The sequence below is a fragment of the Lissotriton vulgaris genome, chromosome 9 (assembly GCF_964263255.1).
Source record: "Lissotriton vulgaris chromosome 9, aLisVul1.2, whole genome shotgun sequence".
NCBI classification, from domain to species: Eukaryota; Metazoa; Chordata; class Amphibia; order Caudata; family Salamandridae; genus Lissotriton; species Lissotriton vulgaris.
Genome location: NC_141697.1, coordinates 1159788300 through 1159811956, shown reverse-complemented (window position 1 = coordinate 1159811956; position 23657 = coordinate 1159788300). Strand labels below are relative to the sequence as shown.

The 23657-nt window shown below is 43.8% G+C and overlaps 1 protein-coding gene across 2 annotated transcripts in view; it reads right to left on the bottom strand.

The window, feature by feature from the left end:
- The window catches only part of LOC147692947 (contactin-4-like), a 697785-nt gene that overhangs the window by 488592 nt on the left and 185536 nt on the right, over nt 1-23657 (bottom strand). For both annotated transcript variants that reach the window (XM_086939200.1, XM_086939201.1), the window contains exon 2: nt 22138-22264. In XM_086939200.1, coding sequence (XP_086795326.1) covers nt 22138-22264 — 127 coding nt within the window. The remainder of the gene's footprint in view (nt 1-22137; nt 22265-23657) is intronic.

Below are 23657 nucleotides of genomic sequence, written 5' to 3'. Positions count from 1 at the left end.
CCACCATGGATGGACAGGGATGCAGTACTACAAGCATTGATTAGGTGGCACTTTGGAGGCTGCTTACATTACTGAATTGAGCAAGTGCATTATAAAAGCCACAAATGGGTTGTATTCTTCTTGAACCCAAAACTGGAGTAAAAAAATCCCTTACTGGAATTATTTCTGCCCGACAACATTCACTGAACCTCTATGGTGCAGTACACGTCGTTACTAGAAGTCATTTTGCAGCCTATGCTGTAGTACAGTGATGGCAGTATTACCACCTTGTTAACTAGTTATCACTCTGCAGCCTAGAACAATAGGTGGGTTACCAAACAAGACAATTATGCTTTATTGAACTAAATGCCTAAACATGCAAACGTTGTTGGACATTGGCTGGTTACTCTGTATCTTGAGTATATGTTTGCAGGAAGCTGTCCCGGTATTCCCTTTCTAGTGGACAAGAGCTTGCTCTAGCGATCCCAATGTGTTCTTTTAGGGGGTAGTGTGGATCGAGCAGCCTTAGGCTTATCAGAGAGGAGTGTTCAACATCTGCAATGTACACAAAGTGAAGGAATGGTACACTCAATACAATAGGGAGATCCACACCAATTTATAAAAATACCACCTATCTTTATTTATATTTAGGCACCGGAAACAATACAATAAGTTAAGTATGTTTTGAGAGGGAAATACTTTTAGGTTTAAAAAATGGATATTGTGCAATTTCCATAGGCGGCAATATTATCCCATGGAGCAAAAAACACAATACTGCATGCAAGTTCTTTACAGAGACCGATAAGGCCCATCCCCAGGACTTAAGGTGAGTACAGGGCAAGGTCCACGGCAGCCCCAGCAGGTCACCTCCAGAGGCACTACAGCGGCTGGGTGCAGTGGTGCAATACAGTGTTGGGTACCCACTGTTAGTCAAAGGGGATCAGTCCGGTCGAAAGGAGGCTGCAGGTTTGGACTGGTGGGCCAGTCGGTCTCCACTAACAGGGGGGCTCAAGCCTCACAATGGTCGGGGACATGGAGACACTTTTAATCCACTTCTGCTAAGGCCAGGGTTGACAGATGCAGAGGTATCTTGAGGCATTGGATTTTCATCACGGGAGTCAGTCGCAGTAGAAGGGGCCTGCACACAGAGGCTGCAGGTAGCGTTGGGAAATCTACAGCTGGGAAACCCAAGGTGGGTTTAAAGTCTGAAGGGTCTGGGGACCATGCGGGCACCGTTGGCCCACTTCAACTTGGGCTAGGTGGCTTGGGTGCAGTGGTGCTTTCTGGTGTCGGGTCTTTGGAGAGCAGGAGTCCTCACAGTTCGGACTTTGGTACCTGCAGGGTTCAGGGTAACAGCTCCACTGCTCCACTGGAGGCCTTGAGTCTTGGCAGAAGGGCTGGCAGTTCTCCCAGGTATTTGGAGGCTCAGCAGCTTGCAGGATGAGACGACTTTGGCGCAATAGTTGGGAACAAGCGAATATGCCGGCAGGGGTGGCGCCAAGTCTGTTGCTTCTTCCTCAGTTCTAGCATTTGCAGATCCTTAGTCTTTCTTCTTCTTTAGGGTTGGCAAGATCTGATTTATTGGTGCCAGAAGGGTAGGGCAGTAGCCAACTATGCCCCCTATATGACCACTTCCAGTGGGTAGTGGGAAGTTGGCATAATCCTGCCCCAAAGTGCCTAATTCTGCCATCACAAAGGGCCAAATGTATCAACAACCTTATTTGCGATTCTCAAATAGCGATTTTTAAGAACTCGCTATTTGAGAATCGCAAATAGGGATGTATGTACAAAATCGCAATTTTTTAGCGATTTCTTAGTATTCCTTAATTGCGATCAGCAAATTGCAAATCGCAATTAAGGAATACTTTCCCATTCATTTCTATGGGCCAGGAGGCCCATAGAAATGAATGGGAAGTTATTCTCAGTTTGCGATTCGCAATTTGAGAATCGCAAATTGAGAATAATTTCAAGGGTGCAGCGGTGTCCAAAGGATACCCTGTTGCACCCCTGAAATTAGCATGGGTGCACATGTGGCACACATACATGCCCTAAGGGCATGTATGTGCTTCACATTGTGAATTTTTCAAGAAATTCGCAAATTACCACCAACTTGAAGTTGGTGGTAATTGGCGATTCCTTAAGGCCAATTTGCATTTTTTTAAAGCTTCTTACATTGCATTTAAGAAATCGCTAAAATTGCGATTCCTTAAATGCAATCGCAAAATAAGGAATCGCATATTTTGCGATTCCTTATTTTGCCTTAATACATACCATTTGGCATTGGCATTTGATACATATGGCCCAAAGATGGCAGACTATAAAATTTGGTGTTCACATCAGGTAGCCAACCTTAGGGGTGTAACTAGCCTTGTGGCAAACACATTTCCCTGGCTACAAATTTCCCCACCTGCCCAGATGCAAAACGGGCCCTGGTCAAAGGGGCTGGGTAGTCTCCATCCTCTCCTGTGAGGGTAGCCAGATTTGCATAGCAAAGGCGGTCGGCTCTTTGGAGCTCCCTGTCTTGGATTGCTAATTCACAGGCCATCCTGTGGAAGGGGGTGTTGGCACCCTCTGCCTGAGCAGGCTTTGGTCCCGACCTCCTGAGAGTAAAGGCCATCACGTCTGGGAGCCAGACACTTGTCCATGGTGGCAGGCTGGACCAGTCAGTGAGCACACTAGTAGTTGGTAAGTTTTCAGGGGGCACCTCTAAGGTGCCCTCTGGGTGCAGGTATTAAAAAATCCATCACTTGAATCAGTGTGGGCTTATTAATATGAGATGTGTGATATCAAACATCTCTGGTTTCAGTGAAGCCATCATGCAGCTGGGAAACTCGCTTTCATCGGTGCCCATCACATGTATTTAAAATGGCTTCCCTGGTCACTTGTACTGAATGCAATTAAATTGACCAGAACAAGGGGATACCTACTCGTGCAGATATTTCCACGCATGTAGTATATTGCATCTTGCCTTAGGGCTGTAAGGCCTGCTGTAGGGGTGATTTACCTATACTGTATGCAGTGATCGCAGGCATGCCATACAGGGATGTGTGCCATGTCGTGTTTTCACGTTTGTTTGCACCAAGACACGCAGTCTACAGTAGGATTCTGTATGTATTTTGGTGAGGGATCCCTCAGGGTGGCATAATACATGCTGCAGCCCTTAGGTACCCTCTTTAACCTACTTGCCCTCAATAATGGGTACTACTTCCTGGGGACTTATAGGGAGTGTTAAAGGTATTGCAAATTGGGAAAACAATGGTACAGTTTTGGGAAAGAGATCTGGCAGGAGCCCAGTGCACTTCCAGTCGAAATTGCATCGAATTCCAGGCAAAAAATGTGGGTGACCATGTCCTAAAGGGACACTTTCCTACAATTTTTAATATCGCTTCAACACTAATAAGGCATAGGTCTGGTTCATTATTTGTAGTGTCTATGAACCAAGCATAGCTATTTTTGGTCCTGTAAATATCTGGGTGGGATTTTTTTTTTTAGATCTCAGGGCTTTTTGGATGCCCTAAGTTACCACACACTGCTGGAAAGAATTTGCAGTTTTGCTCATCACTTTGCCAAATGCCAGATGTAGGTTCTGTTTATTTCTTTGTGTCTGTATAATGGCTAAGTAAGTGCGGTGTATTTTTCAATACTGAATCGCTTACAGGTCTATTCTACTGAGGTTTCCGGGTCTGTTTCTGTCTACAACCAGTGCCCACTTGCTCTGAATTTGCTCATTATTTTCTGTGTACTGCTTTTGTTTTATTTTTCTTATTAGTTATCATGCAAGACTGATTTGCAGCGACACATCATTGCTGAATTGCAGCCTTTCACCACTCACCCATTAATTATCACTGAACATAAGCCCATCGCTCACTCACCCATCCATGTACTAAGTCAATCACCCAACCATTAGCTGATTCCCACACTCAACTATTCACTTTATCACACTGACACATAATTAAACTACCCAATCAAGGAAGAGACACCTTCACGTAGAAAACAACCAGATCCATTTTCTTTGATAGTGTTTGTTACTTTTGCACTGACATTTACAGAGCTTTATCCCTACTGGCATGGTGCCCTACTCAAGCCACAGTAGAAGCAAATCTTCTAATTTCATGTGTTGGGCCAAGGTTTCCCAGCATATGTCCATCAAACAGTGACCAATGTTCAAATTTATATTCATTATACCAAAATTTTAATGGAAATGTATCTCATGTGGATATCCTGAAAATTAGCATTGTTCCAGCATAATGGGCCAACAAAAAGCACTCATGCTGAAGGATGCAATAGGTGCTTTAGATTCACATTCAATAAAATGGCACCAGCTTCACTCAAAATGTGTGCACACATCACCGAACCACATCAGATCTCAGGTAATGACTAGCTGTTTGACCGAGCGCGTTGTCTCCCACCCTACAGTTTACCTCTCAGTGATGGAGTGCTGGGGCTCACATGTCAATATTCTGCAGAGTACAGAAAACAGAACTGATTATTGCTTTACAAAACCTTCCATCATTCCACAGAGCGGTAAAATCTTGGGCGGGGGTGGGAGGCGCCTATTGACTCTCTGCCACTCATCCTCCCACTTCCTCCATCACTGTGTCTTGAGCACTCAGATCCTCAGCCTTTCAATTTCCCTTAATCTTTTAATCAGAGATAGTGAACAATGAATATATGTAGCACCACCTATAAAGCAGGAACCCAGATAGGAAGCAACAGTGCCCTGAAGAGGGAGAGAGAATCTTCGAGGATTCAGGATTGATCACGAGACAAAAAGAACATGTAAAATTCAATTTACACCTCTTGGCTCTTGGTGGTTTGATCTTTGAATGCAAATATACAAAAACTCGATTTGTACTTGTTTATCTTTTTGCTAACGTATTCTATTAAACCAATATGGAGCAATATTTTATGGGTGTAAATCTACTCAACTGGCCAGAGAGTAGGTGTTCCGGGATGGAGATATTCTGGAGACTTTGGGCCAGATGTAGGTCGACCAATACCGGTCGGTAACGGCCCAAAATCGGTAAAATCGGCCGTTACCGAGCGGTATTGCGAGAATGAGATGTAGGTGGCCAAAAAAAACCGAATCGGTAAATTTCAAGCGGTAAAAATCCGACTCGGAAATAACCGAATCGATATTTAACGAGTCGGAATTCACCGATCGGATGTATACCGACTCGGTATACACCGAATCGGAAACTAAGGAATCGGATAACATGGCCATCGAGATGTAGGAAAGGGAAAAAATACCGAAATCATCCAAATTCGGTATTTCTGAGTCGGATTTTACCATGGACTGAAAGGTGGTGGTAACCATGTGGATGCTATAAAAAGGCTCCCAAAATGCAACCCTCCTGTCAAGATGGCTGCACTCTATGTGATAGGGAGGAGGCGAAGGCTACAGGCTGCAGGACTGAGGGTATGGCAAAGGGAGGAGCAGGTGTACAGGCAAAGGATCACTCTGTTCCAATTGACTGAGCCAGAGATACTCCAGAGGTACAGGCTGCACCCCAATACCATCATGGACTTAATAAGGGACCTCCACCCATACCTGGATCACCCAACACCCAGGGCCCACGCCATACCTCCCCATGTCCAGGTGCTGTGCAGCATACACCTGCTCGCCTCTGGGAGCTACCAGAGTGTGATAGCTGCAGTAGGAGGAGTATCCCAGAGCTGTCTGTCCCGATTCTTCCGGAACTTCCTGGATGTCATGACTCAGAGAATGGGAGACTACATACAGTTCCCTGACACACCTGCAGAACTTGCCAATACTAAGACAGACTTCTATGGACTGGCTCACTTCCCACATGTGATAGGCTGCATTGATGGCACCCACATTCCCCTATGCCCACCTGCAGCCACGGAACACATATACCGAAACCGTAAGTCTACGCACTCCATCAACGTGCAGGTGATATGCAATGCAGGGAACATCATCACCGACATAGTAGCTAAATTTCCTGGGAGCACGCACGACTCCTACATATTTCAGAACAGTGGAATATATAGACGGCTTCAGAATGGTGATTTTGGAGATGGTTATCTGCTAGGTAATTATGTAGCACACACCCTGAAAAGTATTACTGCTCCATGTGGAATGTGTATGAAACCCATGTACCTATTTTTCTCTCCCAGGTGATAGTGCATATGCACTGCGTTCCTTTGTGCTGACACCGTACCTGAACCCAACCAACAGAGCAGAAAGGCGATACAATGTTGCTCACAGGTCCACCCGCAATGTTGTGGAGAGAACCTTTGGACTCCTGAAGAGCAGGTTCCGTTGCCTCCACAAAAGTGGAGGTGCGCGACAGTACACCCCCCTCCTGTGTTGCAAAATAATAGTGACCTGTGCCATATTGCACAATCTTGCTACAAAAAAAGGCACAGAGGTGGAGTTGACACATCGTGAGAACATAGATGAGGACCAAGAACATGCTGATCCCCAGGCTACAGGGCCAGCCGCAGTAGATGGCAGATTGAGACGGAGTGAAATTACACAACGCTATTTCTAGGTAAAGTATGACACACACACAGGTATACTTGCAGACATGAGTAGTTTATTCCTCACTACTCCTTGATGGTCACAAGACAGTATGTGAATGTCACTGGATGCACATACTCAGTTGCTCTCACTGGGTGCATCAGAGTCAGTTCCCTGCATTGTTCAGTTCTTGCGCCCTCGCAGCACATTGCGGGACTTAGGTGCCTGTCCTTCACGTTCCCTGATGGTGCCTGACTCCCCATGGCTGTGCCTGCCGCTCCTGCGCACCTCCTGGACAGGTGTACTGGAGCCACTCCTGCTGGTTGACCCCTCAGTCTCCTCCACACCCGTGTCACCAGCATGACATACGTTTGAGGTCAACATCTGCTCCATTGCAGAGGTAACTCTGCCCATGCCCCGTGTTAACTTAGTGCAGCAGTGCTCTATAGCCTCCTGCATAGCAATGGAGCGTCTGCAGAGGAGGGCTGTGTTGGCAGCAAACCTGTTCATGGCCTTGGTCTGGTCGCGCATGTACTGCCGTTCCCTTGCACGCTGAAGATGTTCCCTATCAAGCTTGTCCGAGAGGACCCCCATGTAGGTTGAAATGTCTGAGACCCCCTGTGCAATCAGGTCCATGCTACTAGCCATTTGTGTAATTCCCTTGTCCATGTTGGACATTGTTGCGCTCAAACCGCGCACCTGGCGCTGCATGACTTGCAGCGATTTAGCTTGCTGCCGTTGGACCTTCACCATCGTGCCCTCCAGCCCACAGAACACGCTCTCACCATCCTGGCCCTCCCCACCATCACGTGCCCTCCTGCCAAGGACAGTAGTGCGCGCAGAGCCAGCAGCCATAGTTGTTCTTGGCCTGTCAGGCACTGGTGTTGTCTTCTGGGGGACATCTTCCTCATCCTCTGACTCAGAGGTCTGCAGGATCCTATGCGGGGGCTCCGCCTGGCTACTTTCCCCTACCGGCATGGGCGTATTTGTGAGCTCTGGAGACCCAAACAACAGAGGGGACATTGGGATTGGTGTAGTGGGTGGGTCTGGTGTTGAGGGGTCCTGGGTAGTGTCGTCTCCACCTTCTCCTGCGCTGTGACGTTGTTTACTTTTTTCTTTTTCCCCTTTCTTAGATGTCGGTGCCCTCTCCTCCCTCGGCGGTGCAGAACTGCGTGACGACTCTCCTGTGGAATGAAATTGACATAGTGTCAATGTTGTAGTTTGTCTGTGTGTTTTTCTTAATTAAATTTAATTCACACCTTTGCACAGTCCACATTGCTTGTATGGGGGGGTGTGTGGCATGCCTTGCTGAGTCATGTGTGCTGTACTATGCTACTGTGTGTACATGACTACGTCTACCAGGATGCATTGCTGCAAGTATTTCTGGCCTCTCCTGCTGTGTCATGTGTGTACACAGTGGTGTGCAGGGTTGGGATGGGTGGGGATGCATGTGGGTACATGCCTCTTACCTTGTTTTTTGGCTGATTTGGCGGTGCTATCCAGGTCTCCAATCCCGTGGATGCATTCAGACTCCATGGTGGATGCTACTTGCTCCTCTATTGCTGTGAGTTTTGGGGCTTTGGCCCTGCCACCTCCTGTCAGACCGGCATCCTTCTTCTGTCCTGCTATCTTTTTCTTGGTGACTATACGCAGGTCATACCACCGTTTCTTGATGTCCTCAATGTCCCGGTGGGTGACTCCTATGGCATTCACCTTGCCCTGGATAGCTAGCCATATGTTGCGCTTCACAGTCTCTGCAACATGTAGAGACTGCCTCCCAAATATTTGGCTGTAGTGGGTGACAATCTCATCCACAGTCACCTGCAGTTCCTCTTGGCTGAACTTCTGCTTCCTTTTTCTCTCAACAGCATCCTTCTGACCTTCCTGTGCCTCCATTCTCAGTCTGCTGGCCTGTGAATGCTGTGCTCCTCTCTCCTCTGCAGATTTGTTTGAACAGTTGGTTTCCACCTGCATGGGTGTGGCCAATCCCAGGTACTGGGGTGTGGTGCCTCTCTCTCATTGGTTAGATTCACAGGGCCTTGGCTGGGGTGGGTGTTGGCTCTCCCTGATTGGTTGACAGGCTCACATGGCAGTTTGAAACTCCCAAATCGGTATTTACCGAGTCGGTAAAATCCGAGTCGGTTTAATCCGAGTCGGATTTTTCCGAATCGGTGATTCCCATTGATTCCTATGGGCGATGTGGGCCATGGGTTGGCTTGTGTTTCACCGACTCGGATGTTATCGAATCGGACATTTCCGAATCGGTATTTTACCATGTGGCTTACCGGGTCATACCGAGTTGGTAACTTTTAACGATTTTTTACCTACATACCATTTTCCGACTGGGGAATACCGATTCGGTGTGAGTCGGTATTTTCCATTCGGTAAATGGAAATTACCTACATCTGGCCCTTTGTGTGTACCCACCAAGGAATATATTTTTCTCAACCCATTCCCACCCTAGATAGTTATTTGAGTCTGAGACACAAATTAATCAATTTTCGGGGTAGGAATTGGAAGCTAGCAAATTCGGTGGGAGCTTGAAAGAAGGAGTTTATTCAATGGGAAGAAAGATTTGCAACTTTGAAAATAGAGGAAAAAGGTAAATATGTGCATTTATACTTTTTTGGGGATTTTTGCATGAGAAATTTGCTTACACAATTAAAGGAACTTATGAGTCATCCATCGGGGAGCATGCATAATAAAACTGTGACTATGGTAGCTTACTGGGAGTACATCCAAAGGAAGGTATAATACATAGATATTTTCATGAGATGTGTCATAGGAAGAGATAAGGCTGTTAATTGAGAGGGGCCTGGAGGAAATTTGACAGGCCAATGTAAATGATCCATCTGAGGCAAACAAAGCGGTTCAGATATTCGGATATAAATAGAAGAGTGTTACACTGAGGCCGGTCTTCCTAGATGTGGTAAAGACAGCAAGGATTGTCTTCCAATAAAAAGATTTGCAAATAATTCACAGATCATGTTGCCTTTGCTCTACGAAGGTGTTTGGGCAAAATATATAATATTGTGTCAAGAATGTCGAGGGCAAAAATATCATGAAGGTAAGTTTCTATGGGAATGCAAAGTTTAACTAAACTTAACTCCACTTATGTGTGCCTTGACAATAAATATATCTTCAAGGTACGCAGATGTGCGGAGCTAAGAATAGGACATTTAAACTTACCTATTTGCGCTTACGTTCTTGATATTTTGGTGGTCAATATTTTTGACACGATAATCTGTTCACATTATATTTTTGGCATATATATTCAAGCAGACATCCTCTTTAACATAACTTACCTTTGAAGCATCAATAGAGATGGGAAGAAATCATCACATATTACAACACAAAGGCTGGGAGGACTGTCAACACTTGGTCATGCTAAGTAGGCCAGCAAGTCTGGGATAGAGGCCCCAGGGACATCAATTAGCGATAGTGAGGGGTTGCAGTTGCCACCCTTGCCTTGTCCTTTGGTACCCCTAGCACACACCTGCCACTCCTATAATGAAGCATAGGATCAGCAGGAAAAAACATGTCAAAATTGGGCCCTCTTTACTTTCTGTAGCTTCCACTTCTTAACCATCCCTATCCTCATACCAGTGATTAGGAGGCTGTTGAGTGGCTTAGGGTGGGACACGTCTCTATCCTGTGATACTATTGGGTTTAAAGAATGAGTGTCAACACCTTCAGTCCTCGGGCATTTTGGAAACTCAGGGCCCGATTCACAGAACTAAATTAAGACAAAATCCTAAACTTACTACTTTAGGTATTCATAGAAGTTAGGATTTTGTCTTCAGTTTGTCTTAAGACAGACTTAAGACAGACTTAAGTTAGGATTTTGTCTTAAGTCTGTCTTAAGTCTGTCTTAAGTCTGTCTTAAGACAAACTTAAGACGAAATCCTAACTTCTGTGAATACCAAAAGTAGTAAGTTTAGGATTTTGTCTTAAGTTAGTTCTGTGAATCGGGCCCATAATGACCATGTCAATCAAGGCTGGTCTGGCCATACCGTGCATCTGGCATTTTCCCAGGAGGCTGGAAGGGTTTTGCAGCAGTGGGGCCATGTTTTGTTACTGGAGGCCGGTTTTGCAGCAGTACAGTAATATCTTCCCCCATTACGGAAGCAGCAAGCAAGCATTTCCAGCCTCCCAGGGCCAGGCAGGGGCGAACAGATTGCAAGGGCTGCATTGGCTTTCCAGTCCTCCCCTGATGGCAGTCGCACACCGCAGGTTCTGCAAGGCCTAATTTTCCTGAGCACATTATTTTGTATCTGAAAGGGTGAGTATTCTTATAGTGGTATTTACTGAAGAGATATAATAAGCAGTGACAAGGCCAGCAGGATTGTGATCTGTACAGCTTGTGCTTGGCTTTGCCAGTGCTTGTGTGTACAATGAGGAGCAAACAAAGACTAAAGAATCTTGAAATGGATTGGAGCAATGTAACTTTGGCTCTCCCCTTTCATGATTTATTAGGCCTCATATATGTTTACTTATGACTTTATGTATACATGTGATTAAAAATGATTAATGAAGTGTAGTGCACATGAACTAATACAGAAAGTGCATTTACCATGAAACCTCGTCATTTATATGTGTGTGCATATTAACGCTTCCTTTACAAGTAACAATGAATTGCTGTTCTCATATATATCTATACATGTGTGGTTTGAATAATATGGTTATCCCTCATTTATTCATATACTCACCTAAATATCATTTTGCATCTATTATATAATGGGAAATGTACTTATTTGAATAGCCTTTTGCATTTATAAATGTGATTGTCTATGTATCTGTAATCACATAGTTACAATGGGTGCTGAGCCGCTTGCTATGCTAAAGTTGTCCAAAGGCCTTAAGCATTTGGATTTCTCAATATTTTAACCTTCAACGTGAATATTTCCTTTGGGCGCAATGCTTTTCTTTCCTCTGCAGGTGCAAATGCATGAACTATAATGAACAAAGAAAGGCACATTGTGTGAATGAAATAGGGAAGTTCAAAGGGAGTATTCTTGGTGAGGATGATAAGACTAACAAGCAAAGGGAGGACTACTGTCTGTGCAGAATGGAGAGATGGAATCCAAGGATGTTTCGAATATGTGGATCAAAGAAGAGAGTTACGAGTGTGGCTGCCAAAGAGTATCGTTTGAAGGTGGACACTAATGAGACCTTTGATATGGGATTCTAGAAGGCTCTTTCTGTAGGTGTAACCAGGCAATGATCTTTAGATTTGCTCACATTCCTTGCAGGTTCAGAGAGGTGTAGACCTCTATGCGCTACTCTTGGAGTGTGACTTTATGCTGTGCAAATTTTTCCTTTGGAGAACTTCTACGGAATTCTGCTATGCTGACACCTTTCTAACTTTTGGGATCTGAGTAGGGTTTCCTTTCATCATTACTTAGTGTGGGTTAGTTAAGGAAAATAAGTATTCCCTCATGCATCTTAGGCAGAAGGTTTTCAATCTAACCATCATGCAGTTTTCCTTAAACTTTTTACTATTGCTATTTGTTTTCTGTTATTGAGGATAAACCTTGTGTGGAGATTTGGTTTTCCGTTGGTAATTTTGTATGTCTATACTATGTTTTTGAGATTGATTTATATTACTTTGGCTCTGAATTTGAAATAAATCTATGCTTAATCAACTTATTGGCCTTTTTAATGTGTGACCAAATGGGTTACACTGTAATTGTAAATGGAAATTGGTCCTAACTTTTTTTATTTTTCAGGCACCCAAAAAAATTCTGTAGCAGTGAGTAAGTACGAGGGCCTGACACAGATGCGTTATAATAATGATACAGAAAAAGGTAGCGTTTTTTAAAAGTGGAATCAGTTTTTTTAATGTATTTGTCAGAACTCACTCTCAGGTGTTGCTGTACCCTTCACAAACTGATTAGAAATATATCAGTGTTCTTTGAATGGTATACCAATATTATAGTATGGTTTATACCATTCCAAGATTAACACCAGATTAATTCAGTCATTTGGCAAACAGGGAAGCAGCACTAGGGAGTGAGTGCTGACAAAAACATCTGAAATAATGGATGATTTAAAAAATAAATCTATCAATAGTGGTGTGGGGAGGATCCTCTGCGAAATGGCTGCTTAGAACTGCAGCTCCGTGCAGAATCCACACGCCACTGCCCAGAAAGATACATGAACATGTCCGGGACCCCCTCTATGTAAAGTTTCCAGAATCTGAAGGCTGGCGGTATCAGCCGAGGCCCAAGCTGAGGCTTGAAATGATCTAAAAAGTCCGAAATCGGCGTTTGGATACTCCGTGGCCTGTCTCTCAAAATGGCGCCGGCGAGCCGCCTACCTACTGTGGGCTATGCCGAGAGGGGAGAATCGCCATTAACATGAGAACTGTCCGGAGACCGCATCCAGAGGAGCAAGAAAAAACACCTCATCTTCCCGAGAACTGAGGTGGCATTGGGCTGGTATGCACTGCGGGGACCGGGGGTAAGCCCTACTTCTTTGAGCTTGGACGGGGAGTAGTTATACTACAGCATGCTGTGAATGTCCGTCTGCGGCATTGCAGCGGGGCACATGAGCAGACCCTCTGGGTTGCAGACCTCAGGTGCAAATTTTCCGTCTCTTTTGCGAGGGGCCTGGGACCGCATCACATGCCCTCAGTTGGAGAGAGCCGCACCCTCCACAGAGCAACAAGGCCAGGAGCTCCGGGAGTCAAGTTGGTGAGCTCAGGAGGCTGGGGTTCCTGACCATGTCCTCCTTAAGACCTTTGGGGCAAAGTATTTGTAATTAAATGCCACTCTTGAATTACGCCTGACCACATAATGGCACCTGCAGTCGATCGTGGGCAGGGGCAGATCTGCTAATGTTGTCTGTCTCTTCCACGGGCGGATATTCTCGTCACCATGCGCCCCTTCTGAAGACAGGCGGACCCTGGCTCTGTCCCTTGCCGTCCCACTGCTTAGCTTACACCCACTTTCCGTCACGGTTTTAGAGAATAATGGGGAACGACTGAATTCGAAATCAAGGACTCATCCCCCCTGCCTGACCTCAAGATGGCCACCCCTGCTCACCCTCCATGATATTTAACTCTGACAACTTTCCTTTGACTGCTGTATTTTGACTGATGTCCGGTGGAGCTACCTTGCGAGCTAAAGGGGAGATGGGCAAGGGATTCCCTCCTCGACCATCACCTACCCAGCCGGTCTTTGGGCAAACTCTCCTGTGTCTCTCCCGAACTTTTTCCCCTTCTCCCCTTTCACCCTACCCCCCTCCTCTCTACTCTTCTCCTCTTTCCAGCTATTGGCCTTTACCCTCACCCCTACTTACTCATAGATCCCACCCTGTTTATCCACTGGACTTTCTTCTGTGAATTTTCCCTCGTCAGTTGTAACCTAGCTATCTGACTGCTACCCGATGGAGCTACCTGGTTTAGCTATAGGGGAGACGGGCTGTGGATTCCCTCCTCGGACGTCACCCACCCAGTCGGTCTTTGGGCAGACTTCCTTTCGTTTCTCCTGCCTTCTTTTCCCTCATCCCCCTTCACACTTCCCCTCCCCCCTCCGCTCTATCTGTCTCACATTTCTTTCCTCTCTCAATATGTTGCTTATTTTTGATGTATTGTGTATTTGTTATCATTTTCTGTAACATTGTATAACCTAATGTAAAGCGTTTTGATACCTATGGGTCTAGCCAGCGCTATATAATACTCATAAATAAATACATACAAATGTTTTCTGTAGCATTATTTTTCAGGTGCTTTTCTCAGTGCTTGCTCGCCGGGTGCTACCAGTCCTCCAGACATTGGAGAAGTGTGGCTCACTGGTTAGAGCAGGCAGACCCTGAAGCAGAGGTCAGACCCGGGACCAGGGTTCAATTCCAGACGCGGCAGGGTCTTGAGCTCAAATGTCCACGGACTCGATAATTCTCGCTTCGGTGCCTGACCTAATCATGCGTTAAGGAAACAAAAGAGGTCGCTGTACTGTTCCTATGGGAAATGGGGGAAGTGTTTAGCTGGCATGACCACAGATGTTAGAGTAACATCCTGGGGCATCCATTTTGTTGGATATAATGGCCTCACACACCCCGAAGGATGTCATGCTTCATCATCGGCAGTTGCTCCTCGTCGGGGAGGCGGTGCAATCCCCGACGGGCTCACCTCGAAGAGGGGCTCTTTGGCGGAGATCTTTTTCCAACTGCCTTATGGTGAGGTGGGGGTGTGTGGACCGGGCTAGGTGTGGTGGTGTGTGGGGTATTAAAATGTAGCAAGGGGTACCGGAATTCAATTTATTCTGGGGGTCCCCTGGCTGCAGTTAAAAAGAGGGGTTAGGCTCACTACGAGTCAACAAGTTAGGTCAGGTGACCCTAGATGAGGCTAAAGGTGATGAAGGTCGACATGTTTCACGCTATGGGTCTAGTCACCCGCGATTCATCAGGACCGTGTAAATGTGCAGTTCACACTCTGCAACTCTGGGCATTAAGCTTGCTTAATCTCCACAACAGCCCCCCGCGGCGGGATGCCTGGCTTTCACCTTGGGGATGCCCTGTAGGGGCTATCTCACAGGGAAAAGCCAGGACGGGTTCCCAAGGCAAGCGCTTAGAGACCCCTGGGTGATAAGCACGATATAAATCCAATATACAATACAATACAATACAATACATAAAAAAGTCTATTATGCAATTGAGTGGAGGTGCAGGGCACACCCAAAAAGCCAAGAGAAAAACCGCACCACTATAAAACTCCAGTGAGTATGCAGGACTTGTAATTGACAATATCCCTGGCCAAAACATACTACTTTCTCTGCAGCTTTATTTTTTAGATACATTTGTAAGAGCTCGCCCCACAGGGGCACTAATACATTCACCAAATACACAATAATACCTTATGTATTCCATTGAAAGTGGCTTTGCGTGGCCTCATAAATATGATTTGGTGGTTTGCGCCGCCATTGGATTACAACAAGTGATGCAATGGCGACATAAGGGGCTCATAAATATGCCGATTGGGTCATTAGTGCGACACTTGACACTCACCATTCAGACGTTGATCTTTCTGAAGTGAATAACATTGAGTTGGATTACAATTAAAGCTTGACACATTTTCTATTTGATTTGCAGAATTAATTTGGCAAAATTCTAGAAATCCACCAAATTGGAATAACAAAAATCATAAACTTCTTTCAATGGATTCATCTTTCTAAATCCCGGATTGAGTAGTTTTGTACATACATGTATACGCTTTTCTCCTAAATCAATCAATGTTGAGCAAAGTAGATTGGGCTATGCAGCTGACCAAGCAAAATGATTTTGGCCCAAAACCTCACATGGATCTTCTGACAGTGACAACTCCATTTCAAGGGTTTTGAGACAAGTAGGTTGACAGTCTATCCCTTTTAAAACTAAGCAGTTTACATCAGACATGCCAGAAGTTTTTCAGGGTCCATGCCAACAAAGTGAAGCAGATGTGGGATCTGCAAGGAACGAGAAAGCAGGGAATTAGCTGTGCTAGCTCCCTCGTCAATATTAAATAGGGCAGATATGATTTAAAATCTATAAATAAATGTTTCAGCACAGTGTGAGGCCCTGAAAAAGCTGACGGTCTGGGAATATTGACCCGTCTACCTGCCTTTTGACATACCTAATCTATATGTGTACATGCTTTCATGTTTGCATTGTGCACATGTTGGGGTTGTGACTTGTTGTGCAAGTGGGGTGTGCAAGTGTTACTATTCAAAAAGGCTTACTCATGCGACCCTTTCCTTCTTCTGCCCCAGCACCTCTCCCTCTAACTCGCCTCTCCCTCTCTCCATGAACCTGTAGACAGACATTACACACTTGAGCCTTTATCACCTATATGAACGTATACTCAGCCAGCATGATGCTCACCTGAATGTCAAAGGTCACCATGTCCTTGGGGAGTATGGATGCATGAAATCGGTTAGCTGGACAGCAAACACCTCCTACTGATGTTGCCACACAGTGCATGCACCAAACGTTATTTAATATTATTTATTTATGGTCTGTTCACATTGTAATTTGTCCAAAAGGCTGCCTGCCTACTTAACATTTCCTGCATTTCAACAGGGAATATAATGTAGGTCAAAGACACAAACAAATTAACATAGAGTGTGAATATTTCCAATATAATTTGGGCATCAAATATGCAGACTGTACATAATAAAAATCCAAATGCAACACTTTTACAATGTCAGCATCTGTTTTGTAGTCAGAGTATTGGAAATGGGTAAGTTAGGTGGGGGCTAGGGAAATGCCACTTCCTTAGGTGTTTGAAGATTATCAGCTGGGAAGGGAGCGTATTCTCGGGGGGCCTGTCTTTGCCTCGTTGCGAACCTCGAAATGTGCCCCCCTACTTAAGAGCTGCCGGCATCTGCTAGTTTTGAAAATACACACTGATTTCACTTGAGTGCGCTCCCCTAAGGACAGCGCAGGTTTGTGGCACACCTGAGGGGCAGCACATTCTGCGTGATAGGCCACACCTTCCCTGTTTGCACCCAGCCCACCTTTTGAAAGGTGGGCTGTGGCGCAAACAGGGAAAGTCCACCCTTTGTGTAATACAGCCCCAGCTGGAGAAATCCTAGATGCTGTCCACTCAGCATGGGCTGGACTGGTCATTCTGCTACTTTGGCATTTTCCATGTGGGCAGCGGGCTCGGCTCACATTTAAATTAGGATCGGCTGCCATAACTAACCCAACCCCCATAGCCTCCTTTGAATCCCCCCCATGGCCTCCTTTGAATCATAACTTCCTGAAGTGTGTAACTGTTTGGAATATTTTTTTCAGGGTTGATTTTGGTTTCCAGTCTGGCCCTGAGTGTGCACCCACTTGGCCAACATCAAAGTACACAGAAGTACCACTAAGGCAGAGCAAACAATTAGGAAGGTTTAGAGCATTGCCATTCTTAGACCAGAGCAAGCATACATATTAAGAGGTCTGCAACACCACCCAAAAGGATCAACGTTCATCTACCAAGGGACTCAAATTAGCAGCAGCTCCACCAGCATGTGGAGCCTCGTTGACTTGCTAAGGGCCTCTCGTGATATGCTGCTGCTCTTTATTAGAAACCTTTGATAACATGCTTTTTGGTGCTAAACCTTCCTATGCTTCCCATTTCAAACTTTTGTTCCAGAGAGGCTATGCTTGTTTGTAGTTGAAGACATTTTGGTCTTATGTTGTATCTTTTGATCTTTTGTTGTCAAGTGAAAGTTCACTTCAAATGTTATTTCCTCCAATTTTAATGTATCAATTTTCATCAAAACTTTATTTGGTAAGTTAATTTGGATATTGTATTCTTTCATTTCAACCCGTGTCATAAGAAAGTAAGCATTCACCTTGAAAGTTTCCAAAATTGAACATAGTGGCACTTTTCAGATATTTAGTTTGGCTCTATCGGATTCACCTAAACAGGGTATTGTGAGACCATCAATGACTGTTCTCTCTCATTGTCCAACCACGTCTATATCTTGAAATTTAAATTACTGAGGCGAGAGATACATGAGCGGCCTGCTTTGCTATTGTTCTCCTGTGATATGAGGCTGGTGAAGGAAGCAGCTTGGTAGGTAGGTAGCCACATTACATGTTAGCGAAACACCTTTTGAGCATTTTATTGGTATTTTAAGTTAGCTCCAGCTTTTATATGAAGCTTGTGGAGTTGCAAAGAGTGAAGAATGTATTCCCATCTACATATTCAAGATAATATAGCGGATTCTGCATGTATGACCAGTGACAATGGTCCAAAGGCTGATCCCAGTTAACAGAGACAATGAGTCCAGTGCCCATTACCAGAAACATCATGACATACTTTCACGAAGAGAAAGTCACGTGAAATTTGCAGGTGGTTGGGAAACAATTGTGATAGAATAGATATCCTGTACTCTCTTGATTCTCAGAAATGCTTGGGTGCCATTGCCAGAGGGTTGGAGGAGATCAACCAAAGGAAGGGTCCATGCACTCAAGGACTCATGAGGATCAACCGGCTACGGATATTGAGCAAAGTGAAGACCTGATGCCACAGTTCTTGCAGGACCTCCGGGCTACACTGCATTCTTTCAATTCAATCCCAGTTATTCCTAAAGCATGTAAATGATTTAAAAAATATTCTTTAAGACATAAAGAAATCTTGGCCACTTAACTATTTTGGTTGGTTGTCATTTTAATAAATCTATTTGATAGCATTAATTAATTAATTAAACACCTAAAACTAGACTTTCAACTGGAACTAGAAGTGCACTTTTCCTATGGAATAGATCTTCTAAAATAAGCCTAAGGCCAAATCAAAAATGTAGGGCCCGATTCACAGAATGAACTTAAGACTCAATCCTAAACTTACTACTATTTTGGTATTCACAGAATGAACTTACTCATTTCGGTATTCACAGAAGGCACTTACTCATTTCGGTATTCACAGAAGCCACTTACGCATTTCGGTATTCACAGAAGTTAGTAGTCCTAACTTTAGGACTCCTAAATACCTTCTGTAAATACCGAAAGTCTTAAAATTGGGATTTTTCTCAATTGAGTAGTAGTAAAGTTAGGACTCCTAACTTTAGGACTCCTAAACTGAGAAAAATCCTAATTTTAAGACTTTCGGTATTCACAGAAGGCATTTAGGAGTCTTAAAGTTAGGAGTCCTAACTTCTGTGAATACCGAAATGAGTAAGTGCCTTCTGTGAATACTAAAATAGTAGTAAGTTTAGGATTGAGTCTTAAGTTCATTCTGTGAATCGGGCCCGTAGTTCTCAATTTCATATAAGCTGCTAAAATAGTTAATGACTTAATGCAGGAAGAAGACTTATTGGGTTAACACAACTATTGAGGACTGTGTGAAACATGCAAATTACATCTTTAAATCTATATATGGTAAAACAGTCAGCCACCCATTTGATACTGATACTTGATAAAAAAGAATTGCATTTATTTAGTTAATGATATCATCGTTCATGACAGTGCTTAAAGATGAGAAGAAATCATGCATTAGTGTAAGTATTAAAAGAGCTATTAAAGCCCAATAAAGTAATAGAAGAGTAGGGAAATAAGAGCAATATTTACAGGCCCATTTTTGTAAGTTGTGATCAAAGGGCTTAGAAAAGGGGAGTCAACACCAATGGGGTAGGATATGTTTTCCTAATGGAAAAAGAGAATTTCTTAATATACCGTAACTAAGACATACATTTATGTTAGAATAGCAGGGGCCTTTGTCCACCCATGAGACTGTAGTCTGAACAGGATGCCTCAGGGCAGGGTGCTCATTCTGTGGAGTAGTTAAGACCCAGGTCAAGTTAAGACCAAGCCTATGTGAATGTCATGCTGTTGGTAGTGCATAGAACCTACAACAAATGTTTTGTATGTCAAATAAATTTTCAGTACAGAGACTTGGAACTCTTCATTCAAGGGCTTAAATGGCAAACTTGAGATTAAATGCTTTTGTTAGTTTTCATATTCAACTTGGAACTACAATGAACACAGTAGAATAGCTTCTGATGGTAAATGGTAGGAAGGGACTTCCAGGAAGGAAATCAATTTAAAGGAGGGCAAATGATATCGATACTCTGCCTGGACGGGTGAGCTATGCTATAATTTCTTTGGTTGTGTGTAAAACCTTGCAGGTTCTGCCTCTTGGCTGAGAACTAAGAATGTCCTGCATCGTTTGTGGTTGTTTTGTGTTGTTACAGGAACAAACTGAATATATTCAACATAAGTAGACCCCGAAGAAGCATAAAAGAATAACAACAAATGCATTGGGAGTTAAAAAATGTGAATTTAATGTTGAAGCAACATTAATCTATAAAACAAATACCACTTAACCAAATGGAATAATAAAATGATATTAAGGCGCTCATTTTTAAAACAGCTGTACATTATACTGAATCAACTATGTAGACATGCTCCATAAAGTATACACGCTGTGGCACACCAGTAAAAACTCCTCATGCAAGACAGAGGAATTTTACGATTGTGCAAGACTGGGATGCAAAATCAGCTCACTCATTACATTATATAATTGCTTGAAAGGCTAAAACTATTAATTCCATTGCCCAGGAGTGCCAGGCGTATTTGGTCCTTTTCCAGTAGTCACTGTTCCAGTAGAGTTTTAGGATTCTCTTAACCTCTCACCCTCTTCAGTTAGATGAAATGAGGACTATAGAGCTTAGTGACATCAATGCCAGACATTTACTGGTCTACAAGGCTACTTTCCATTGAAACTGCACTATAAAAAGCAGAAGGGTATTATTTATACTGTTATTATTATTATTATTATTATTATTATTATTATTAATAATAATATTATTACATGTAATCATTTTTTGCCAAGGGCAATAAAATTCATGTGATGTGTCATATTAGAATCAGGTTCTAATAACAATCAAAATTTAAAGAAAGTCTCTTTTTGAAGGAAGAATACTTAAGAAGGCATGCTAATGTGTTCTATTAAAAATTTAGCCTAGTTGTAGTTATTAGGTTTTGTTCGCAAACTAAAAAAACGGTGTTCTTTTGGTGTTGCCTCACTCACAGACACATTTATTAAATAATGAATGGAAACTCCAATGAACACACATTGTATTGTAATTATCACTGCATAGTAGGGTCGGACAAACGAGACGGATATCCGGTCCGCCGAAATGCAAGTGCTATTGGATATAATGCACTTGTAATTCGCAGACAAGATAGCTGTCATTCTTGTGGAGAAGTAACTAAGTGTGAGCGGGAAATCCGTTACGCTCGCGGATTTTGCAGATTTTTGGGAAATCCGCAATCCGCGAATTTTGCGGATTTCCCGCAAAATCCGCAAAAAAAAATCTGCGAGCGTAACGGGTTCAAAAGTTGAACCCCCACTCATGCAACTATTTTACAATGGTGCCAGCAAGCTGCCAGCGCCGTTGTAAAATAGTTACAAAGTTAGCTTGCACAGGAACCACTAGATAAAACGAAGCAGGTGCTGCTTTATTTTATCTAAGTGCTTCCTGTGCAAGCTAACTTTGTAACTATTTTACAACGGTGCTGGCAGCTTGCTGGCGCCATTGTAAAATAGTTACAGCTCACTCAAGGGACCCCTGCGCCCTTCGGGACGATTGCATAGTAACACACACATGGACGCTCGAACTAGTTGATGCTCAAATTCAGTGACTCATTCATTAGCCCAAAAACAATTGTGAGCGTCGTCGAGGCTGGACAGGTGTGCCTTCTTCCCAAATCTACCGTGGAAAATCAGCTGTGATGCTGGATAGCCTTTGCATCCTTGACTTTCACAAGCGCAATACCAGTGCTGTTCCTGTGACCAGGAGCTTCTTTCTCTTCATCTGCTGAACTGATCTTTCTCTGACCTTTTATTCACACAAGACGAGGCACATACCCTACTGGGCACATTGTGTTCACACGGGTTTCTGCAAGTTCGCACGCGTTTTGTACAATTTCGCAATTTGCGAAATTGTACAAAACCCTCGCGAACTTGCAGAAACCCGTGCGAACATAAAAAAAAAAATCTGCAAATTCGCGGGAATTCGCGGATTTTGCGGATTGCGAATTCGCAAATCCGCAAAATTCGCGAACGCGAGATTCGCAAAATTCGCCCATACCTAGAAGTAACCCATCTGCCAAACTCTAAATTGGGCCCTTAGTCTTGTGCAGTGCTTCACTTCACAAGCTGAACTACAGCAACACTAAATGTATATGTAACTGTTACTCACCTCAGGGTGGGTCTGGGGTTTCCCTGCACCTCACAGCTCAGCCGTACTTTTTCCTCTTCCGGGTCCAATGGGAAGATGACGTCAGTGGGCTCTTGGCTGAACGTGGGCCCATGCAAAGCACTGTCATCTGTGGAGACACAAGATTGATACACTGCATGAGACACTGCCTGTTAGAAAGAAACAAAATGGCAGCTCTTCTATGAACAGGCCTAGATATGAGTGTATCCTGCAGAGATGGTCAGAGAGTAAAATGGACAATGTAGAAGCAGCTCTAGGTAATTACACACATTACCCTACTAGCCACAAAGGTAGGATCACCGTTTCCACAGAAATATGGATCTTGGCATATTACTCTTACATGATAGGTTCATGCACAAGTAGAGCAATGCCCAGGCATAGGCAGTGCACCACTTATACGGTCTAAAGGGCGCCTCCGGAGAGGAGTGAAGCATGCCGGACAAGCACAATGCACACCATGGACAACCAGAAAGTCTGCATCAGCTTTAGAGACAAATATAGTTTACATTCTTCCAAGGCAAGGATTCAGTCCTTTTACATAACTGCTGAGGTCGTTAAAGACAGGGACACTTTCTGCCTCCTCCTCAAAACGTTTGATAAAAGGATTGTTTGACATCTTTAAAATTGTTTGAGAGAAGCAGTGCATTAAAATCTGAGGATGTGCCTAATGTTGGGGCTTGCCACCAAATACTTTGAACTCCTGTTACTACATAGGTACCACAGTGGTATTTATCATTAATGTATACACCTTTCCATAACAAAACATAAACATAAAACATTACACCATTCATAGAGGACTTGCTGTCCCCCATACACTCAATGCCCACCGGGCTTGCTGCTTCAATCTTGCACTATCCACAAGGAAGTTCTAATGCAAGTCAAGAGTGGTTTGGAAGAAAACCATGGTAGAGAGGTCCCTGAAAAAGCACATTTTGTACAAGAAAGCCTTTGCAAAAGGGGTCTGGTGCAAGTAGCACAAATTAAACAATATGTCTTTTGTGGGAAACAACACTTACAACACAACTTTTACAACGCACTACCTTTACATCAAAACCTTTACAACGCAACATCCATTACAACGCATGCCATTACAACGCAACAATTACAATGCATGTCCCTACAACGCATACCACTGCAACGCATGTCATTACAATGCAGTCATTACAACGCATACCATTACAACGCATACCTACACTATCCAACACTTACCCTACTGTTACACCCTCTGGAGTTAGAATAGTAATTTTTACCCCTACACTATCCAATACTTACCCTACTGTTGCACCCCCTGGAGTTAGAATAGTAATTTTTACCCCTACACTATCCAATAATTACCATACATGCAATGTAATGGTATGCGTTGTAATGGTATGCGTTGTAAATGTAGTATGCATTGTAGTGGAATGCGTTATAAAGGTAGTTTCAAAGAATTCGTCGTAATGGCATGAGCTGTAATGGAATGCGTTGTAATGGATGTTGCGGTGTAAAAAATGCGTTGTAAA